Source organism: Micropterus dolomieu, linkage group LG03 (assembly GCF_021292245.1).
Source record: "Micropterus dolomieu isolate WLL.071019.BEF.003 ecotype Adirondacks linkage group LG03, ASM2129224v1, whole genome shotgun sequence".
NCBI lineage: Eukaryota > Metazoa > Chordata > Actinopteri > Centrarchiformes > Centrarchidae > Micropterus > Micropterus dolomieu.
The window spans coordinates 11,529,115-11,552,970 of NC_060152.1; the positions used below are offsets into that span (position 1 = coordinate 11,529,115).

The 23,856-nt window shown below is 41.6% G+C and overlaps 1 protein-coding gene across 2 annotated transcripts in view; it reads left to right on the forward strand.

Moving 5' to 3' along the window:
* Positions 1 to 9,025: 9,025 nt before the first annotated feature.
* Positions 9,026 to 23,856, forward strand: part of bcam (basal cell adhesion molecule (Lutheran blood group)) — a 52,725-nt gene continuing 37,894 nt past the window's right edge. Inside the window, exon 1 of one of the 2 annotated variants that reach the window (XM_046044362.1) lies at positions 9,026 to 9,215. In XM_046044362.1, coding sequence (XP_045900318.1) covers positions 9,152 to 9,215 — 64 coding nt within the window. In that variant the 5' untranslated portion in view covers positions 9,026 to 9,151. The remainder of the gene's footprint in view (positions 9,216 to 23,856) is intronic. The other variant, XM_046044361.1, reaches the window with a different exon arrangement.

Below are 23,856 nucleotides of genomic sequence, written 5' to 3' on the forward strand. Positions count from 1 at the left end.
TGCCCCAGGTCGATTCAGAAACGCATTGGTCTTTCCTTCTGTTTCCCTTCACTCAATCACTTTGATCCTAGCTGTACTCACATTTTCCGTTTTTGTCTTAGTTCTCTCTCTACTCTTAAAACATCTGAGCAACCCACATCTCCTTTCCTGTCTCTTACTCCTCCTTTTACACTAATTGACTCTGCACACCTCTGACAGCCACCCACTGCTGCCTTTCTTTGCAATCTCTTATTTCTTATTTCTCTTATATAGCTTTCCTTTTTTTTTCACTCTGCCTCCTAATGCCCTCCCGTGGAGTCACAGAAGTATTTATTGATGGCAACACTTGGCCATGGTGCATGAGCGTGTGTCACGGTTCCTCAGCCCCCCCTGCACAGTCATTGTGGCTGTAAAGCCATAATTACCCCCCATTATGGGCAAGAGAGGGGCAGAGAAAGGTTATTTCAAAGGGAGAGAGACAGGAGGGTGGGGTCGGGTGGGGGTTGGGTTGGGTTGGGATGGGATGGGATGGTTTGGAGGGATTTGGGGAGAGAATCAGGAGAGAATTTGGACAGAGACAAGAATGAGGGAGCAGTGAGTGAAAGATGTTTGAGGGTTTGTATGCTGGTCAGTAGATCACTTGGATTGGTGACTTGTTGTTTGTGTGTATGTGAGAGAGAGAGAGAAAGACAGCTTGGCACTGTGCGTCCCAGGCGACGGCTTGCTCTGGCCCCTGTCATGGGGGGGGCACATCAGTAAAGATGTAATGTTTCAGGCTTCATTGGACACACACAGATGGGTCCCTCACTTAGGCTACAGCAGACACACACGTGCACACACAGGTGGAAAAACAGATCAGGCAGCACTATAGAGGCATGGAGACAAATATAATTGGAGCTCAGACACTCAGATAATAAGCTGTAAGCAGACTTGATTTAAAATCTGCAAACATCAGTTCTCTATTCGAATATTCCAGCTAATTACAAGCTACAAAATCATAGAAACATAATACTTTTATCTGGCTGCCTTAATTTAGTATCTCCTTTTGCTGATTTGGAATTTCAGCATCAATACTTTAAGAAGTAGCAGTAAAAAAAAAAAGGATAACTTAAATTATATCCCTTGCATCAGAAATCATGTAAGCATCCATTTCTGTCAGATCAAGTATTCTCTAATGCTGAAAATCTAATTCTGCGTAGAATCTCTTCATTGTCTTCTTATTAGGCTGAAAATGTATAAAATGTTTGACTGGTTAGTGGTTACACAAGCAAATGTGTGTGTATTTGAGAATGTACACAGCAAGAGGGCTTTTAAATTACACGATAACAGTGCTTTAGGTCACATCAGGAAACCTACCAGGAGAGCATAAACATGCAAATAAGAATGCGCTCACACATATAAGTACACCATTTAAGTTTGACAGAGGTGGTAAGACTTTCATATTCCTATCGTAACCCCGGGGGCAGACACAGAGAAAATGCAATTGCCTGCAATTCATTCAGTGGTGAAGGATGATTAATAATTCTATAAAATGGTTTATGTATTCATATTCAAAGCCTGCGGGTTTGAGTGCAGAGACGACGCCAACGTTGGTGTAAGCACGATAAAGTCCGCACAGCCCAGCAGAGCCTGGAGGTTTGGGAGTGTGTATGTTTGTAAGCAACAGAAAGTGCAGTGCAGAGACGTTGGAGACTTTGAAGGCAAAAAAAACGATTCCTAATTAATTTTCCACTGAAAGCTGCATTTACATGCATTACAGAAAAAGACTTCTGAAGAAAAGCAAACCGTGGTTCAAGAGCATAAAAAGATTATCTGCATAAAAAGAGTAACAATATAAAATATATTAATTTTAGAGTTTTGTTGGAAAGTCATATTTATATGGTCTTGCTCTTGAAACTTAATTAAAATTAAACTGTTCATCCTGTTCCTTACTGCCTGATGATTTTTTTTTCAAGCAGATAAGCTTCCATTTGTAACTATATCAGATCATGACTGGCAAAATGTACTGTATGAATTAAAGAATATACTATAATAAGGAATTAAGTAATAAAGGGTCAAGTTTAATTTCTAAACCTGACATGTGGCACTATATTAAATAATAATATATTAAGATTTAAATTAAAATAGCTGCTCAAGTTAAAAAAATAATACTGCCTCAAATAATGGTTATTGCTGACTTCTCTTTTTATTAATGTCCTGTGACTTTTGACAGCATAAAGTTTGTGTTGACATTAAAATCCTTCTGCCCTTAATTGCCAAGCACCATCATATCTTAAAAGAGCTTATTACTTTATTACACTACTCAAACACTGCGCTCCCTGACTGCAGGATTACTTGTGGTTCCTAGAGTCTCCACAGTATAAAAGAAGCCCAAACCTTCAGCTACCAAGCTCTTCTCCTGTGGAATCAGGTACTATTGTTTTAAATCTTTACGTACCCCAACCGAGGAGGTAAAGGGCTGCCCACGTAGCCTGTGTTCTGCTCAAGGTTCTCTGTTTGGTATAAGGGAGTTCTTCCATGCTATTGTCGCCAAGTTCTTGCTCATGGGAGTCATTGGATCTCTGTACATAATATTACAGAAAGGACTAGACCTGTTCTATTTGAAAAGTGTGATGAGATAACTTCTGTAAATTCTTCTTATAAATTGGCACTATATAAATACAATTGAGTTAAATTGAATTCATAGTCAACTGTTTCATTAGGCTGGAAATAGCATCACAAACATAAGCAATTTAGTTTGTGTTAATAGTGTGACATAAGCCTCTGATCAACTGCAGAATGGAAAAATAAGTCAGTTGCAGACTCAAAGAAAACTGTCTTTTCACCTCTGTTACCATGCAATGATAAGTTAACTGTGACCAAACCTTTAAAGTCTATATATTTACTGTTATGGATTACCTGCCTGAAAAAAAAACATTATCACAAATTGATTTCCATAGTGAATTAAAATGGATGAAAGTGTTTGACACTGATGTAAAATAAAAATAGTCATAGGAATCATTGTAGGAATAAAACATGCACAATACTGGGTTAGTCTTTGAAGAAAAGCAAGACAAATTTCACTGGATTATAGCGGTTTTCCTCATGGGCCTCACACTGCAAATAATACTGAACAAATTTGGATAAAACAAATAGAATTATAAAACGCATTATTTGTGCTGCACTGAAAATTGTATTCTGCGAGGCTGGGGAACATCTCTATGACATTGAGTTACTGACTGCCTTAAGGGGATTAGACATTTTTTGTTTGAGCTATTAGGCTACATGACTTTTATTTGAATGCAAGGCTTACAGCTGTGATTTAGAAAATGTCCCCGTATCCCAGTGTAATCACAATGGCTTTTGTCATTGTGTTGTAGGAGTGGTTTCATGATTCACTGTCTATGGAGCAGCAGTAGGATTTTACTGTAGATTACATTATCACTACAATCTGCCTCTCTCCTTTTCCATTTAAGTAGAGACTATATTTAAACTGAATACCCTTTTAAACCATGAAATCTGGAAGGGATGAATGAGTTGTTTCCTGAGGGTGTACTGGGTTGAGTATGACCCTGTTCTTGTAAACTGTGGTTCCACACAGATGACCTTTATGATGCACTGCAGTGACCCACTCTATAGGCACAGGGCGGGTATGTGACTGCCATATTGTTCAGTACCATTTCCTGTAGCTTGGCGCTGATGATGGTGAGCATGACAGATTTTCCTCCCACAGAGTTACTGTTAAGAGTGAGTGGTACTGTGGCACCCACTCACGCAGAATCCACTGTGATAGACAAAAACACACATTAAAAGACATGGTCCCAGTGAAACTCTTAAGGGGACAGAAACGAAGCACAGCATGATCCTGTTATAACTAGCAATACAAATGCACGCTGCCGGGATAGCATAACTCTTGTTGTTGGGCCCATTGAGTGATCCAATCTATAAAATCAAGAAGTACCAATGGGAGAGAAAATAGAAAGTGATGTTAAGGGTTACTTCATTCATCTATTGATCATCAGAGCCAATTGGCAGTAAATGAAAGTTGTCTACATAACATACAGTAGTGTTGAATTCCCAGAGAATAGCTTCGTCACTGCCCATATTCTGCACTGTGACTCATGCTCCATGTATCAATGCCTGGAAAACAGCTGTGTGATCGTCTGTAGCTCGGCCAAGAGGAAAGAGGCCAAGAAAGAGAAGGAGACAGAATGAGAGCTGGAGGCAAGTGGAAAGGGGTTAATAAAGATATACAGAGATTACACTGGACAGATATGGAGGGCACATATAGAAAGAGATGCTAGCAGAGTGAAACAAATGGATAGATCAAAGAATCATGGGGAGAAGTGAAGGATCGAGCTTCAGCACATCTTTCATTCAGTCTTCCCTGCAATGCCGGGACCAGACATGAGAATTCATATAAGATTACAGCTACCTTCACTTTCTATCTCTCCCACTCTTTTTTCTCTGCCTATACTTTGCTATTATTCCCTGGGGCTGTATGTTACCCATCCCCTGACTTTGGAATTAAAGTGCTCCCCTCCTCCTGCACTTCTAATCTGTTCTCTTCATTATTCTTTCATTACACATCTCTGTTCCCTTTGTAGTTCCTCCGTGTCTCTGTTTCTCTTTATCCCCTAGCTTTAGGCTGACGTGTCAAATATTATTCCTTTCAGGTAGCCGGATTTTTGACATGGGGTGGGGCTGGTAAATCACTTAAACAAGGGACTATAAAGTGGGCAGTCTGATTTATATTTTGCAGGGTGTGACAATTTGGCTATAAGGACCTTCAGAGAGTGTCATACAACTGCATGATTTTATTCCTCTTGAGGTCTAAAAATGCTGACAAGTCTCAGTGCTAGTAGATGAGGTTTGGTTTGGTGACCTTTTATATGATTTTAGGAATCATGGAGTTGTTTGACATGCCATGAAAGGTTTTATATAGAAATAATTCAGCTCTAGGAATGACAGTGTCTCTCAAATGTCTCAAAAATTATTGGATAGATTTACATGAAATTTTGTATAGACATTCAAGGTTCCCAGAGGATGAATCCTAGTGACTTTGATGATCCCCTGACTTTTCATCTAGCACCCCCATGAGGTTACCATTTTGGGTTTCTTGAGAAATATCTCAACAGCTGTTGAATGGATTGATATGAAATTTTGTATAGATGTCCATGGTGCCCAGAGGATGAATCCTAAATATTTAGGACAGTAATGCCCCCCTCGGGATAAACTGTAATAACTGTGATCATTTTAAGGGGAACACCCCTGATTTTACACATCAAAGTCTGTTTACAGGTTTTGGGAATACTACTCCATATATGAAAGAAGTGGCATAAAGCGTTTTATGGCTCCAGAGGAAGTCAATGTCAGCTTGAAAATGAAAATAAAAATCAGAGGTTGTGAAGAAACAAGCTTATCAAACCTTCGTAGCTCCCATCTCAGTTCTGCTTGAGGTTAGCGGCTCATGGCTACTTTAACTGCTATTAGCATAACCAAATCTCCAACCAAACTGTCAGTGGTGAAGTTGCATTGTCGGTACTGTATATACCAGATTTGGATAAGGAAAAAGAATGTGTTTAATAAAAAAGACAATATGTCTCTTTTTGCTGCATCAATTTTCATTATTTCTGTATATAGGAGTGCAATGCTAAATAGGTGGAGTACTCTATTTAGCGCCATTGTCAAGTCAAAAATTTAATTTGTCTAATGCTGCAAACCTAATGACATTCCCACCAGCCTCAGCTGTATTTTGTGTCTAGCAAATTAGTAAATGTTATGCATGCGAACGTCTACCAAATTACCAGATCAGGTATAGTCAAAAAACCTCTCAGATGGGGGTTGTGGTTGGGGGATTACAATGCTCAACTTCCCCAGGAAAGCTTATTCCATGGTTCTGGAAAGATGCTTCCAGCTTATTTGTCAAACTTGTCAAACAGATTGACGAGGAACAATAGAGATTCCATCCTGGTTGTGGAAGAGTGGACCAGCTTTGTATTCTTGCAAGGATACTGAGGGTTCATGGGAGTTCTACCATCCAGTCTGCATGTGTTTTGTGGACTTGAAGAAGGCTTATGACTGTGTCCCCCTAGATGTGGTCCTTATATATCCAGAGTAAGAGCTGTACATCCTCTAGTGAAGGGCATTCTTGATGCCTTAGCACCAATTCTGTCATTAATGAAAAGAATCTCTAACCGAGATTGCAGCCGAGGCATTGCTTCTTTGGTATTTGCTAGTAATGCAGTCCTGATGGTTTATATCTACCAATGACCTTTAGGATGCAAACAGGATGTTTGCAGTCTAGTGTAAAGTGGGTGTGAAAGCCCATGGTACTCAGTCAATCAATCTTCCAACCGTCTGTTATGGTCTATGAACTCTTGATTGACAGATAGAATGAGCTAACGGATTCAAGGGGCTGAAATGAGTTTTCTTTGCAAAGCTAGGAGCTTGGACATCAAGGTGCTTGGAGCAGGACTGCTGCAGGACATGGCTGGGGAGACAGACATGTGGGTTATGTGATTGATAAGTGAATTCAAATTCTTTCATCAGCTATTAAGAAACAAAACTGCCCTTTGGCAATAAATAATAATGTAAAATATAATATAGAGGCAAATGGCTACAGTCCTGCGCTCATAAAAGGCTGAAAATTCAGTAATGGTCTGTTGATGAGAAGAAAGTGTGGCTTGTTGGTGGCAATTTACTTAATATGCACCATGTAACAGTATAATTACTTTTGTTTACACAAAGCAAGCATACAATTGAAGATATATAATCTTTATGCCAAGTATGGGGAGCATGGTTCTAAAATAATAGCATTTTAACAGTGTTCTGCACTTAGTGGATTATGTCAAAGAACAAAAAACCCAGTCTGTCTGAAGAAGGATGACAACCTGTCATTTTAAAACTACTCTTGTCTGACACGACTTTTACATATCGACATATTACTACCTCCTCATGATGCTCAAGCCCACCTTTGCTCCACCATTGCTCCACCTGTTATAAATAACCCAGCTGAACAATAAGCAGGGGATTGTCCCCAAGACTGACTTCAGCAAATACTTTGGAGTTTATATCGAGAAATGACTAGAAGGATTCATTTTCAGTCTTTCGTCCTCTACCATCCTCACTTTCCCCTCCTCTCCTGCAGATCCATTAGGTAATGAGCCAATACAGTAAATCACAGCAACAGCTACCGTAAAGGACTTATGTAAGCCCTGTGCTTGGCTAAATCAGCATTAGCCACAGCTATGCGGCATGATATAGGTCTTATATAAGGCAGTGCAAGGCTTACACTGTGCTTCACCACAGGACAGAAGACTTGTTAGAGGATCTCATGTCTCTTCAGCATGGAGAGATGATTATGACTGGGTCAATATCAGGAATGAGTTGTTGTATTGATGTGAGATAGTCAGTGGCTGGTGCTGCCATTGCCTGGAATAGACCGTAAGGAAGAGAGATTCAGAGAATGAAATGGTGTGAGGGTAAACTAGCTGCCTCAGTCCTGTCAAACTCTCAGTAGCCTATACAAACTTCTGCCAGTGTCTTCTTTATGCACAGAATAGCCTTGTGTGTGTGTATTCTAGACAGCTCAACTATCAGATCCATCAAAAGGGGTGACTTTGTGTATTCTGAAAAGGAGTATCACCTCTCATCATCGAACGAGGCTGAAAAAATATTAACCAGCTGTTTTGGACAGACTATGTTTGGAATGTGTGTCTTTGAATGCAAGTGCTCTGCAGGGGACTATTATTACTTGCAGGGTGTGCCAATTATTTAGTGTTGTTCCACAATCCACCAGTCAGCCAGTAGAAAATAACTACAAGGAGACAGATGATTGTTTTGTGCACTTAGATAGGCATTGGTACCAATAGGCCATCTTACAGCAAACTGGCATCTGTTTATGCTTTTCAACAGCTTATGGGATTTGGCCTAAATCAGCGTCATAGGTCACACAATACCCACTCCAAGCACTCAGACTGGTGTTATAGCATTGTGAATAAGCCACTTGGTCACTCATGATAAATGTATATCTGAACTGTAAATACCCAAATAACTTGTACCATACCTTGTAAATACCCAAGCTAATTCTAAAGAGATTACATGTCTAGGAATGAATGGTATGTCTGTCAATGACAGACAGCTTAGCCTGCTCCCAAGAATTGGCCTCCGGTTGCTTTGAAAATGAAAATCATTATTTGAGTAATATATACAAGCTGGGGATGGCCCATGTTTAATGTCTAACCAGGGCAGGAAATGTCTGTAGCCTACATGGGAGAAGTGGCTATAGAAAGCTGTTCTTTTTTCCAACCAATTAGTTTTTGGGGTAATTCAAGACCTCTGAATAATGATCAGTAACCTGCCAGATTAATTCACTAGCCTTTAGCTATAGTGGATGAAAATAATTTCCCATGTCTACAATTGCGAAATTGTATCTTTTCCAAATGTCCTACTTAATGATCAGTTAATTGTTCTACAGCCTATTTTATTAAGGCTAATATATATTTTTAACACTGTGACATTACCTCCATAATTTCCAGGTATTTATTAATTTAAATTTTAAAGCTGTTAAGTGTGCCATGCCTAATAACTTTAATATTCTCGGCTAATAGGGACAAAAATATCCTGTGCATGCTTTTGAGTTTAATGTGATCTATAGGCTACATTTCTGTAGGGCCTTGTTCTAGTTCTTCAGTGAATTGTATAGCTTATATCATCCTGATAAAACTTTAGTTATTTTGTCCGAAGGGTACGTTTTTTGGAGTTGCAATGAGTCAGAGAGCCTCGTGATAAAATCACTTTTAACTCCCTTTAAAGAAGTCCTACGGGCCCCTGGAGACCTACACGATTAGTCAACCAGGTCTTTTCACTGCAAGTGAGGTGGGGAGAGAGAGGGAGAGGGAGAGAGAGAGAGAGAGAGAGAGGGGGGAGGAGGGGGTGGAATTGGGAGGGAGTGTGGGGGTCACCTTTTGTGCAAATATATCAACCAAGAAAGACTACCACCAGCATCAGATTTCTGTGTGTGTGTGTGTGTGTGTGTGTGTGTGAGGGAGAGAGGCACTCATTTTGCAGAGAGAGAGGGAGAGAGAGGGAGAGAAGTCCAGAACGCTGTGGAGCATTGAAAGAAGACTTGCTGCTGCCAGATTTCCACTCTCTAGCTACTTTTCCTTGAATAAAAGTTAGAAAAGCGACCATGGACGGGATAACATTTGGACGCACGTCGCTCTTGTGCACCTTGCTGCTCTGGGCATTTAAAGGTAAGTCTCTTTGGTACTTCCCGCTACAATTTATAAATGAAACCCCTCTTAGTAACTTTATAATGCGTTGGACACGATGCTGGTTAGGTTTTTTATGGCTTCAGGCAGCAGATTTATACTTTCCCTATGTCGCAGACTTCCGAGTTAAGAGGTCCGCTGCTTACAGGACAAACTTGTAGTTACATGCCACAGTCAGAAGCGGCTCATTAACTTGTTTGCCCTGTATTGTTGAGCCTCTTTACCAGGTGCGTAGCCTATAAGCCAGAACACACCGATAGCAGGTGCAAACCGGATTTATCTCGAAAATGACACGCATCGAACATTTGTTTCAGCAGTACCTAACGTGGTTAACTGGTTAAAAGCCGTCAGGTTGCGCTGCCCCTACGTACAGCTTGTCTGCACTGATGGGATGTTTTGAGGGTTAATGGTGGCTTTTTTTACTTCAGTACTTCGGTTCGTGTCAGTTCCGCACTTGAGTGCACTTCTTAGCGCACAGGACTGCGGCACGCCGTCATTCCCCTGTGACACTGCTTCATGACCAATAGGTTATAGCCTTATACAAAACAGCAGCTACCTGCCATGAAGCCAAAATAAAATATATTGAAGTGTCAAAATAAAACACAGATTGAAAAGGCAAAATGTGAATGTGTAGATAAAGTCTTGGCTAGATTTGATTATACATCTACAAGAAAATTTTTTTTAAATGTTTGGACATCATAAATATTCCCTTCCCCTACAGTGACACATGATAAGCTTTTATTTTCAAGCCAATATTGCCCGTCTCATTCATCCTGCTATGTCTGGCTGCTGGGTGCATTTTCCAACTCTTTGATGTCTGATCTGCGGGATTTGCGTCTCCTTTGCTGGCAGTGCGCCTCACCCTCTGCACCCCTGGGTGCTGCCAGAGAGACTAAGCCAATTTAAATGCAACTTGACTTTGGCCTTATATGATCTCCAAAAAAAGTTTTTGAATTCTGAAAAAAAAAACAAAAAAAAACAACAACTTTATATTCATGTAAGGGGTTGCTGTGGTGCTCTACGATTATTATTGCACTGGTACATTTACCATGTAGATTTATCTCCCATGCTTTCCCTCTAACTGTCCCATAGGGATTCACAGCGCCACTGGTGAGGTTATAGTTCCACTCTACTTTATGGTGTTTTAAAACCTCTTTTAATGTCACTGTAATATTTCAGTTAATGCTTTTGCCCTTGGTTAATGTATAATAGATTACCTGTTTGATGTTTGTATTTGTGTTTTTCATGTGTTTGACCTGGAAGTTTGTTACAACCTTCGATTGGTCCTAGGTGACTGTGTGTTAAGATTTTTTTAAATGCTTTGTGGGCATTTTGTGAAAGTCATTTCCAGCCTTTGATGGTTTTTAAGCAGGATGAGCTAAAGGGCGGGGCTATGTTGGGCGACTCCCTTTCACTATGTTCTCCATCTCTTCTTTTCTCTCTCTCTGCACTCACTGCATCATTTAATATTTCTCCTCATATTTTACAGACCTTTAAAGTGCAGCAATTTCTTTTCATTTTATACAAACATGAAGTCATATAGTGAAAATCCTAGCTTTCTGTATATCAGCATCCACCTCCAGGTCTACCTGGTTTAGCTTTTCTCCCCCTTCACACCACTTCATTCCCCAGATGTCCTTTTATGATCTGCCCCTTCCCTCGTCTCTGGTCTCAGAGACAGTTGTTGTGCTTTGCTGCCTGTCTGCCCTCCATGGAACCTTTTAACAGGTGCCTACCAAAAAGTGCCTTGTAATTGATGGATGCATTGTAGATCCCAGATTCTTCTGTACAGCTGTGGTGCACTGATTTAAAGGCTCAGCTCCAGGTGCTGAGGTCACCCTGTTCCCCTAGGCTGCTCCAATGTTCTTTAAAGAAAAAGTTTGTTAAATCCCTCTGTTACTGTAGTCTCTGTCTTTCTCAATTCAACACAGTATGTTTTATTGGCATGAATGTTCACGTTAAACAATGTTGCTCTCCTCTCTCTCTCTCTCTCTCTCTCTCTCTCTCTCTCTCTCCCTGTCTCTCTTGTAGCATAATTTTGTCTAATAATAGCAGCTCTTGCTGGGTCTCATTGGGATTCTGTCACACAGACCCACATTCTCACAATTACTGGTCACACACTTGCAACTTCCAACTAGCCTATGTCAGCTCTGAGTGTGGAAGTGCACTAAATAGAATCAGGGGACACATAACACCCAGATGTCACATCCTGTAGGTGTGACAACATACATATTTCTAAACATTTATGCCTGTATTTATGTATGTAGATGTGACAGATGAATATGTGATGCATGCCCCAAGGTGCTAGGCATGCCGTTGCCTGGGATTGCACTGACCTATTCCCCCATGCTCACCCAGACATGTTGGTAAATGGCTCCTGCTCTACACTTTTAGCTGTCTAAAGTTTGTGATAGAAAATACATTGCAACACTCTATCCACATAAGGTAGTTACAAAGTTACATAAGGTAGGTAAATTGCAACCTGTTTTTTTAGGGGTATTTTATAGAACCAATAACTTCACAATAACTCTAGCACTGCCTTAGTTTCTCCCTTAACTTGGATTTTTGCACATTTTGGGGGATACAAAGAACAAAGTGACATTAAGTTAAAGAGACAAAAAGAGAGTCAAATGGTCAGATGAGTTTGAGCTTAACTGTTGAGACTCCAAAGTGGTCAGGAACAGGTGGAAAGAATCGAAGTGACAAGCATCAGCTGAGTTCAAGGTGTTGAAGTCTAACATGCAGCGTCAGCCTTTTTGTCTATCGCTGCCTTAATTCCCACAGTAATTTCCTCACTTTTAATTTCTGTCCCCCCTGCCAGCGCAGCATCAAAAGTGCACCCCCTGTAGCTATGTGTAATTATTATGGTATTAGGCCAGAAAAAGAGCCAGTTATCCATGAGGAGATAAAAGCCCGGGAACCTCTTTTACAACTGCTGGGTCACTTGGTTTCAGTCTTTTGCAAGTATACACACGTGTGCATCCTTGAATTCATGAATGCAAAAATGCACATGTAGCTTACATTCACTGACCAATAATGGTGCATTACCCACACAGCCACAAATGAACTCACTGTTGGACGAATATTGTGTATGGTACATGGAATCCCTAACCGCAGGATTCTGGTGTTACGCAACACTGGAAACCTTAGCTTGGAGTGAGTGACAGATTGATAGTGGCTGCTTTGGGAGAGCAAGTCTATGTTTGCCCCCTTGTCATTTCGGCCTCTGGGGGAAGGGGCCTTGGAATGGTGAGGCTGTAGTTATTGAGGTGATTCATTCCCCTCTGTGTTTTATAAGTGTATGTGTTTGACAGTGACGGAGGAGTGCACTGACATGGAATGAGTGGCATTCCTCTGGACACGTCTGAGCTCGCTCTGTAATCTGTGTATTTGTTTGTCATCACCTCGAATTCTAAGGTAAAGGGCTTTGAAACCCCCCAGTCACACGCAATAATCCATGTGCAAACAAGCAGCCACAGTGCGGCTTCCACCTCACCATCAAGAGGCAGTGTTGTAGGTGCAAAGCTGGAGTCTGTTCACAGCCAGGGTGCATTCTTGTGGTTTGATTGGGTTTCACTCTGCTGAACAACCAGGGGGAACCAGTTAAACATTAGTCAGTTAAAATAAAGGGCATGTTCTGGCTGATTTGTGTTTGGAAGTCTAGTACTCAACTTTTGAGAAGGGGATTTGAGCTCGCCAGTCTTTCACATACCCACTAGTGTTTATTATTTGCAGTGAATGACACATGGAAGTCAATTAAAGCAGTTTGGTAGCACAGTGATGTTAGCTGGCAGTCAGCACCGGCAATTGGGCATCAGCAGATGGTAGGTTGCATGCACGTGGTTAATCCTGGTTTGAAGTCAGTTAGCGAGAATGATGTGGTTCACAGCAGAGACGGAAAAGTTTATCCCTCCGCTTTTTCATCCTTGTATCCCCTCGAGCTTTAAAAGAGCAGCAGCTAAAGCTATGATTACACACACACACACACACACACACACTTCCACAGGTACTCATGCATAAACAAAAGGTGTATTTCAGATTAGCTTTGTCTATGTTCTTGTCTCTTTCCTTATCTTTGCCTGTCTTGGTCTGTCACTCTTTTATCCCACCGTCTCTCTTTTTTGCCCTTCACAATGAAACTTTAGAATATATTATTTTTTTTACCATGTTGTCTTTCGCCTTGTCGACCACTGTGCTTTTGTGCATGGTTCACAGTTAATAACCATGCATAACTTCAGGAAGATTGCCCACTGTGTTTTATTGGGAAAGGGCTCTGTTTGCTTTTTACACCCATCCCTAGAGCCATTCCTCAGCCGGTTTATGGCCACTATTGATGATTTTAATATAAGAATGACCCTCCTCCCCCTTCTTGGCATGTTCGCCGTTTCTCACTTTCCAAAGAACACATTCCAATACGTCTCTGCCTCTGTTTTTGTTTGAATCTTGATTTAAAGTTGTTTGAAGAAAAGTTTAATGATGTTATTACAGTTAAAAATATTAATTCTCATGCATAATCAGAAGGAGGTGAAAAAGAAGCTTGCTGGAAGTTGTTTTGGTTTGGCTCTTGCTATATGGATGCTTGTCATGTCTTGTCATTAGTGGGAGCTGTAGGGAGGGGAGGAAGGAAGCAGAGGGGAAGGGACGGACAGTGAGAGATCAAGGGAGGGCATGAGAGATGATCACAGCTGACTACAGTGTTGCCACTGTGCAGTCTTGTTTTTCTTGTCTAAGGGGAGGTTGATGATGGTGATAAGTAATTTCAAATGCAGCCTTGAAAAAAAAAAGCTCCATGTCTCTGTGTGCGTGTCCTTGTCTCTTCATTTGTGGACGTGATGGTGGTGGTAGTGGGGGGTTTGGGGGGAGGCAACTCAAGGTTGGGACAAAATTGAAAATTCACAAAGCACTTTCGGGAGACGAGGTTAAGTGCTGCCAATCCATTTAGCAGGAGAGTGCCGTAGTAAGATCTGGATAAGAGCCTCGATTTCTCAATGTGTTTAGTGTAGGAATAAACATAGCAGCAGCATTGGCTTGAGCTCTTTTAGCCACGTGCTGTACAAATCTGTGTCATAAAGCAGCAAGGAAATAGGATGGCCTACATGTTTTGTGTCTGCCGTAGGAATAAGGCGTCCAGTTGTGTTGATCAATCAAATAGCGTGCTGGTGAGGGTGATAAAACGAACAAAAGCGATAAAGGCAGAGATAGCAGCAGTGAGGATCAGACAGGCGGACAACATCAGGATTGAGGAATACCAATTAGGAATGGGGAATGTCATGGAAAAGCCTGGATCTGTTGCCAAGGAGATCATTTTTCTGGCAGTAGAGAGGAAATCCTAACCCCTGGTCCCCTTAAACCCTAAACCCTCCATCTGACTGTTGGCTGGCAGTGTGTCCTCTGGGAGCCCCACAAGCTGTTGCTTTTCAGACATCAACAGTTGCCTCAGCAGCAGTTGTTGAATGCACCCCTCCAAAAAGCCCTGTCACCCCCCTTCCTTCACACACATACACACTTGGGTTCCATTACCACCTTGTGTCTTTCCACATCACCAGGCTTGGCCTGGTGTGGGGGAAGGAGAGAGTACAACTGTATGTTTGCTGTGAACTAACTTAACTTGTTTGTCCCTTCATTTTTTTAGTATTTATTTGACATTTCAGAAAATGCCTCTGAAAAATTACTGTACATGATTTTAAGTACTTCCCATGTTACTGAGGCACAATTTTAAGCCTGTAGACAGATATTTGAATGCATCTCTGACCCAGTTATTATTACTTCCTAAGGAGTGGTTTCAGAAAAATAGCAGTGGAATCCCAAGGGATTCTTTTCCTCCCTTATCTGTATCGCATAATGATAACCATGAAATGAGGGTGACTTGAAGTTCACTAGGCTACAGAACGTTCTGTGTTTACATATGTGTGCACGTGTGTGTGAGCAAATTTACACAAACCACTGCCACAAAGGTAGGCCACAACCACAATGATTACTCTTCTCTCTTTTAAACCACTTTTCATGTCCAATCTCCCTTTTCCATCTGTCAGAGTACATTCCTGCGTCCCCCATGACTTTAATCTAGTTAAGCAGCGGTGGTTAACCTCTCCAGTGAGGCTGGTCACTGTTTGACAATGAGATCTTATTGCTTTAACTGTGCCGGGGGGACCTGTGAGACAGGAGTGGGGGCATTAATCCTCCATGCTGGGAAGGAAGAGGAGGAGCAGTAGGTGGAGGAAGGGAAGAGAGGTTGTGAAGGCGTTTATGTGTGAGCTTCGGAGGTGGTATTTGTATTACAGCAACCTAATATGCTATACTTTTCATCTTATGTCAGTGTATGGTTTTGTGTTTTGAGCTATATGACTTCATGTATGCGTGAGAAAAGGGGGTTCCCCACGTTACCTGAGAGCTAGGTCAGTGTCATCACTGACAGATCAAGTGTCTGTTTAGGGCTTCTGAGTCGGACAACTCGCCTAAGGACATAACCCGTCTTTGTTTTATCACTTGCCTGAGCCCCTCTGAAACAACGACCACAGCACTAAAGTTCCCTTTGCTCCTCTCTGCCTGTGTGAACTTGACTTTGAAAGAGAAGAGTAGAGTAAAGTTACTGTGCTCTGACTGTTAATATTCTCCTCAAGTCACATCCTTTTTCTTAACTTTAGTGTGAGTCTCTTTTTCTCTGCAAGTTACATTTCTCCCTGGAATTTGCTTGTCGGCCTACTTTATGCAAAGCTCTGTAAGTTTTTCTTCTCTAGGCTACATCTCTCACACTCATCTTTCTCTCTCCTCCTCTAACTTTCTCTCACCTTCCATCCATCATCTGTCTCTAATCCCTGCCAGGGACAGACACAAAACACATGCATCCTCCTGACCATGTGATGTCTAATTATCACAACAGCCTGAACAGAAGTAGCCACTGTTAGCGCAGTGTCTGAAATCCATGGTGATTCTTAACAGTAGAAGAAGGCAGTTGTTTTTTTTTTGGGGTGAGGGGGGTTGACTGACACTTCAGCTAAAGACAATAATCAAGCCACAAGACTTACAGTCACTTTATAAAGTAGCAGCAGTGCGGTGTAGCTGCAGATCCCTAAGACATATGCATTTTTGAGTCTTGTTTTTTTGTTGGAAATTTCAAAGCTGAATTTCCTGTATTGTTAGTTTCATGTTCCGGTAATACAAGGAGAGTCAAGTTTCATAGCTTAATTTTCATTCAGTCCAGCAGTACAAGCTTGCGCTCAGTCCATATGAATATTTAATTCAAAATCAATGGCATTCAATTGGGTTATGACTCCATCAGGCTAAATGATTCCCAATTACATGTCTGTGCAATCTGCAGAACAACAAATGTGATGGATTGTTATTGTGGGGATAATGTTAGACTTACAGAGTTCCTAACTGATTTACCCTCTTGTTATTAAGGGCTAAAGTAATTATACTGTGTGCCTCAAGAGCATCTTGCATTCTACCCTGGCGGGCATGTTGCAACAGCAAGACCAAGTTTAGTTAACGATTATGCATACTGAATGATTATCAAGCAGAAGTCAGCTGAACATACTGTACTGCAGTCCATGTGAAAGAAGACTACGGTGGACATTCTGCCTTTTCTGGCTGCTGTATGTAGTGTTGAGAGAGCCTGAGAGTTCTAGGACAAGCAGCTCAGAGGACCCCCTTTGATCCCATGCCCCACTCACATCACACACACACACTTCAAGATTTGTCTCTGTGGAGGATGATGAAAGATGCACCGACTCCCCATGTCAATTAGCAGTTTTGGAGTGAGCGCTGTGTGTGTGTGTGTGTGTGTGTGTGTGTGAGTGTGTGTGCGTGCGTGCGTGGGTGTGTGCCTTGAAAAACGGTGGGGTTGGTTAATGGCAGGGGCAGAGAGGACACATGTTCAATAATGAGGACGGACAAAGGGGGACAGGCAGAGGGAGGGGAAGGAGGGAGGATGGGAGGATGATGGAGTATTCAGTATGTCACTGCTTTTCATTAGGTCTTCTAGGCTTCTAGTTATGGCTGGAAATCAATATCATCATATTAATGAGAATATTTCCCGCACTGTATATCACAATATTGCCAAACTTATATTTAATGCCACCAATTTTTTTTAAAAAGCAAAAATTCTTTGTTCTATAAAATGGTAAAAAAAATACTGAAAATATGCACATCATAGATTCCTAAACCCAAAGCTTTCAAATATCCTTTGTTCTCCTACCAGTAGTCCAAAACCTCCAAATATTAATTTAATGGAGATACAAAACACAATTCACCACAGCTGAGGCACATGAATTAAGAACGGTTTGACTTTTTTGAAAGATAACGACAAATTGTACCTAATTCATTTTCTATTGACAGATAATTTGATTAATCGACTAAGTGATGCACCTATCATTTGGACCGATTTGTAAGACAACATGATAACGTCTATCATCACAATATGAAAATCAATAAACTATAATACTGAATTTTCACACTGATAAAGCACCAGTGCTCAGCTGTGTGGCGATCTGTGCTTTCTGGGCTTATTGACTCTGTAAGTGTAAAAGACAGAGTTTGCAAGTGGTATACTTGACTTTTATACTCTATGTATGTATGAGTATGTTTTTTTTTTTCATGTAGTGGCCTCAAGTGTTAGAGGCTGCGTTAGAGCCAAGTGTATCCCACTCAATTGCGGTCATCTATTGTGTGTTCATGTAGCCCTGAGACTCCTCACTGCAGCACCTTTTTAATGTATATTTCAGTGAGGTCTTTTTCTATCTGCACCTGAACAAGGCTACATTGTTAAGACATTCCTTAAGGCTGTTGGAATGCAGGTATTAATACTGGGCTGATTACACACACAGCAGAGAGAGAGAGAGAAGGAGTGGGAAGGAAAGGAAGGAGAGAGGAATGGAGGTGTAGAGCAAAGCGAATGGAGGAGGGCAGTATGTTGGCGCACAGTGAAAATGTGACGAATGGTGATACTTGTCAGTATTTTAACTGTGTGTGACTGCGCGCGCATGAATGAATACATATATGCATACAGGTGCTTAAGTATGTCAATGTGTGTGTGCATTTACATTCTTGTGAGAAGGGGTATTTGAATGTGTGTCCAGAGTGTGTGTCTGGAATGCATACCCCATTAACTGAACTAACGCAGCAGTATGTGTGTGTGACAAAGCAGAGGGTTAGCTGCGGGTGTGGGACAGGACCTGGCTGTGTGTGTGGGCGCCCGTCACTTGGAGCAGTCGGGGCTGTTAGGAGCATGTGAACATTGCTGCAACCCCAACGTGAACTGGAATCCGGATTTAACAGAGGTTATAAAGAGGTGTGTGTGTGTATGTGTGTCCAATCCCACACTGATGGCAGTGCCAGCTGGGGATGGGAAAAGTGGTAGGAGAGCCCATCACCTACCCATCATGTGGGAGGCCTCACATGGCTAGAACCACTCGATTTCCTTTCCCTTTCAGTCTCTTCCCTCAGTCTTCCTTTCTTACTGGCCTTTACTTTTGTTTGGTCTTCTGCATTTTCTGCTTTCTTTCTTTATTTTTCTCCCTCCTTCATCATTTTTTTCTTGACAAATAGACTGCCTTTATGTTAAAATGATGTCTCCAAGTTAATAATAATGATCATTTTTGACAAAAAAATAGGGGAAGGCTTGTAATTACTCCATTTTCATGTATTGTGTATGTATTGTGCAACCATGGTTGCGGCTTCTGGCTTACCAGCTGGTGGTATAAGATCCAGGCTGTCAGAATTAGAGCCTGCTCTCCTTGGCAAGGAAGTTAGCAAGGTATAGCCAGCCAAAAAAAACTACCATTCACTGCCTACACCCTTTTCTGTAGCCCCTCACCCACACACACTCCCCACCTCGCCCAATCTGTTTGTGTTTGTGTGTGTGTGTGTGTGTGTGTGTGTGTGTGTGTGTGTGTCTGTTTGGCGCTGGTTTGAGGGCAGTTGGTGTAACGGTTCAGGAGAGCATCTAAACCGTGCCCACCATCGACATGACAGGGTAAACCAAGTCAAAGCTCAGTATGGAGCGGTAACCCCTGGCTAATGCTAACTTCATTGGTAAGAAGCAGTTTGAGGAGATATGGACCGTATGGTTACATTGGTACCAGCCAAACAATGGCATGCTTGTCTTCCTGTGGCTACCCACCTGTTCTCTCTTCCCTCGCTTCAGCTGTATCCAAGAATGAGAACAGGACCTCCTGTCCTTCATCAGACACTTTCTCCTTCTCCCACCCACACTGTGCATCTTTCTTTCCTTCTTTTTCGTCTTTCTTTGCCTTCTCCCATTGGGCAGGGTTAACATTTTTAACAGGACAAAAGAAATGGCTGCAGTGACTGAGAAAGAGAAAAGAAACAGCTGGACGGTCATGGACTCAAGATCATGTTGCATGTGTTCACTTATAACACCGTCTGCTCTTCTTTCTCTCTGTGTCCTCATTTCTGTCTTTCACCGTCTCCTCACCCTCCCCTGACACTTTCACAGTCTTCCACTTCCTCCTCTGGTCTTAGTTTCTCTCCTCACTTCTGCTACCACTCTCTCTGAATTCTGACTTTTGCTCATTCGATTTCTTATACCACATCCCACTGCCTCTCTCTCTTTCTCTCTTTCTCTTTCTTTTTTCTTGTTTGTGTCTGTTCCTACTCGATGATGTGGTCAGAGCCCCTGCAGTGGATTATCAGTCAGTTGACTCACAGAGGGCAGCCAAAGCCTCCAGTACAAACATGAGACAATATCCAAATGATTGGCTGGTTGGCTGTGCACCGTGGAAACAAGCCTCCATATCAGTTTGAGCCAGGCTCGGTTCACAGGTCTGCCCATAAACCATATTAGCCGGTAACACTGACACACTGCAGTGCTTCTGTTTGTTTGCAGCAGCTGCTTTGGGTGTAGTATAATCAAAAATGGAATGTATTATCAGATAAATACAGAAGCTGCTATTGGTTGTTTTCTCATAAGGTTAAAGTGCATGTGGGTGGGATGAGTTTCAATTGCAGAAATCATGTTAATTAATGCAAATAACTGTGTGTTATTTAGACCGCCTTATTTAGATGTTTTTCTTACTGGATGATGAGGGCACATTCAGCCATCAGTTAGTTCAGCAAGTTTTAAGTCCTAACTTCCTGTATCTGTTCTCAACAGGAAAATAACTACGATTTGGGCAAGTAGTGTAAACGTGGAGCTCAGTCGAAGTAATTACCTACTGTAGCACTATACTTTGTGCAGATAAGATAGAAGTGTTTTTATATATATTATATCTTGCTCAGTGCACATTTTATAGCATAGATCCCATATGTGGCCACTTACCTGCAAAATGTTGCGAATGAAGCAACCAGTTGGTGTGATTTATGACAACAGAGAGAAGGGACCATCTGGGTTCTAGTATGCTAAATGTATATAATGCTTCTTCAATCTGGGAAACACATTGTCCCTAATCTGCTGGGTCTTTCGATCACATCTGCCTTCATGTATGCACGGCTAAAACTTAGTGTTATCTCCAAGTGTTACCTCCATGTGTCTCCCTGCCTCGCCTGCCACCTCAGTCTGTGCTTCACAGCTCATTATGGAGTTACAGAGTTGGCTTCTCTGCCCTCCAGCTACCCTTCTGCTTGGAGATGAAGTCATGGAAAATTCTCTGCTGATGATAGACAGCTTCCACGTCTTCTGTCCATCAACTCGGCTTACTTCTCATCCACATTCCTTGGCTCACAGTTCTTTAGTTCTTCTCACCTCTACCTGGATTTGACAGACCCCCCTTCCCTCTCCCACATCCTTTCTCATCTTCCCTCAGTCTACCCTTTCCTGCCTAATACCTGTATGGACAGGTTTTTGGCTGCCTCTGCAAACCCCTCTCAAACACCACCTTACCTTCCCCACCATAAATTTCAAAATCCGCCCAAGGGCCCCCAACCCAACCACAGAATGTGCAATTCTGAGCCAGGCAAAAGCACACTGTTCTCAAATTACATTTAGTGACATACACTCAGAGGACAGTCTCACATTGGTGACTCACATCATAACTAATTCTGGAAATGGCAATTGAATAGCTTGCTTGTGCTGTTAGCAATATGTTCCTTTGGTTTGAAAAAAAAACATATTTTATTTAACAGGTCTATGATTTTGAACACTGTTATGAATAATGAATGAATGATGCTGATGGGAGGTCCAGCTACACAGTGCTGCTGTCGCACCCACCTTTGAGTTCATCTAATTGAAACAAGTTCAATAGTGTCATGTCTGCTTTTATCTTCATCTTGTTTCCTTTATATATCCATCCCCCACTCCCATAATGAAAGCACAGACTGGCAGCCATGAATACAGTCATATGATCACAGATGCCCTGTAATATATAGGATGCATTTCATTTCACCCCTCTCTTTTCATATTTACCCATTTCATTTTCTGTCCAGCAACATTTGTTAAATTAGACTATTTTAATGATCTCTCTTTCTTATGTCACAAAAATGGCTAAAAATGTGAAGAGGCAGTAGGTAGGCAGTTTTATCTTTTCCATCTTTATCTTGCTGTAAATGGTCTCCAGCCCACTACCCTCCTGCTAACCCTACCCTTCTGTCCTCACCTCTCTCCACCCATCCACCCTCTCTCACCCGTATGCATCCTTCATATCAGCTCCAATGTCTCTACATTATTACCAAATGCTTGGAGATGGAGGAGGTGGATGGAGATGGTGCCAGAGTAGCAGAGGTGTTGATAGTTAAGCTTCAACACCCCTATGAACCTCCAGAAGCCTACTCCTTACACACATGCAAAAGATATGCATACACACACACACACACACACACACACACACACACACACACACAAACACACACACACACACATGCAATCATCCTGCTTGGCTTCCCACCATATGATGTTTTATTTCCTCCATTATCCTAAACAACCAGCACTTGCAACACCTACCTGGACCATCTGCTCCTGTAACACCAACAACTAGACTCATCTTCTTGGACAGAAACCAGGATTTTCTTTCATGCTAAAGCTTGCGGAACAATGCTCAACTGTATTTTACTTTTTTTTTTTTTTTTTTAAGAAAGCCAGGGCTAGACTATCCCTAACCTTATGTTTTAAGGCTAGTGGGCACTGTGTAGACACATGTACATATAAATCTACACACTCCAGTGTGCAGGATAGAGCTTGAACTGAGAACCAAAGTCATATTTTAAACATCTTGGACTGACACCAAGTATTCATTAACATTGCTGGTTCTCTTTTTTAGAAAGGTACTGGTTCTCCAGGATACACTTTATTAATTAAGTTGGGAACAAATCACTCTCCATACTGTCTGACTCTGTGGTATGCTGTAGCTATGATTAGAGTGATAGAAGGACACCCTGACACACTCCTTTCTTATGATTCATTTTTCCTTTGATCTCGGTATGCTGGCGATTAGCATAGCATCTTCATGCCAGTTTTGCCACATTTGCTGTCTCTCTCTCTCTTTCTAATAGTGTCTGTCATCCTTGTAATCTCTGCCTGTCAGACTCCATCTTCTTGTCATCGCTTGTGAGTTATTCTGACATCATAAATCTGTTGTTTTTATTGATACTTGATTGGATGTGTTGTTTGTGTGTTTGCATAAGAATGGAAACATAGAGGCGCCATTTTCATAAATGAGTTGTTGCTTGGTTGGATTTTGTCAAGTAAAGGAGATCCTTTTCTTGATGTTTGTGGCCAGTGGTAGCTATACTTATTTCCATTCTCAGTTAATCTGCGTGGTCTTTTTTACTAAATTGTTTAGTATGTAAAATGTGAAAAAAAGTTTTAAAAAAATGTCTCAGCTTTCAGAGCACAAGGTGGTGTTGTTTAATTGCTTTTTTTGCCCGATCAGTGGTCAAAAATCCAAAGATGTTTAATTTAGATTTGAAAAACTGGAACCAGATAAAGTTTTGATATTTTGACATTTTGCTTGAAGGATTAATTTATTATCAGAATTGTTGCCAATTATTTTTTTTTTTTTTATTTAATCATTTCATCAGTAGTCCACTTCAGCCTTTTTTTAACTGGTCTCCTTCCTTATAGACATCTTGTATTCTTAATGCCACCTTGTTAACCAGGCGTGGCCTTGGTTTTCAGTGCCCATGAAAAGATCTAGGTGTCAGTAACCTAAAATGGAGGCGCCACAATATTGATGAAATGTCAGTGGTTAACATAAACCTTATAGAAGTGTAAATTCGCTTTATTTAAATTCAGATGAATGATTGTGTACGTGTTAGTGTGTGAGTGCCAAAGGAAGCGTAACCCCAAAGGGTCATGGGTCCATCTGGTGTAAGATCTCATGGGACAACATCACACATCAGCATATGACCTTATGCATGTACACTTAAAAGGGGTGGAACAATTGATGCCATTTTTGTCCTGTGATTTTTTTCTGAAAAGGTGGATATGGGCACCATGAGAGGTTAGAGAGAGAGATACTGTTTGAGGCTTAAAAACTTGTGTGGAAGTGGCTGAGGTTTTCAGTGATATTACTATATGTCAAACCTTTTACCCTTCGCACTCCCTCCACTTTCCTCCTCGTGCCCCCTGACCACTCACCCTTGTTTCCTTCTCCATCCATTATGACGTCGCACTGTTTTGTCGCTCTGTTTGTTTTTGCCCCCCCCCCCCCCCCCCCCCCCCCCCCCCCCC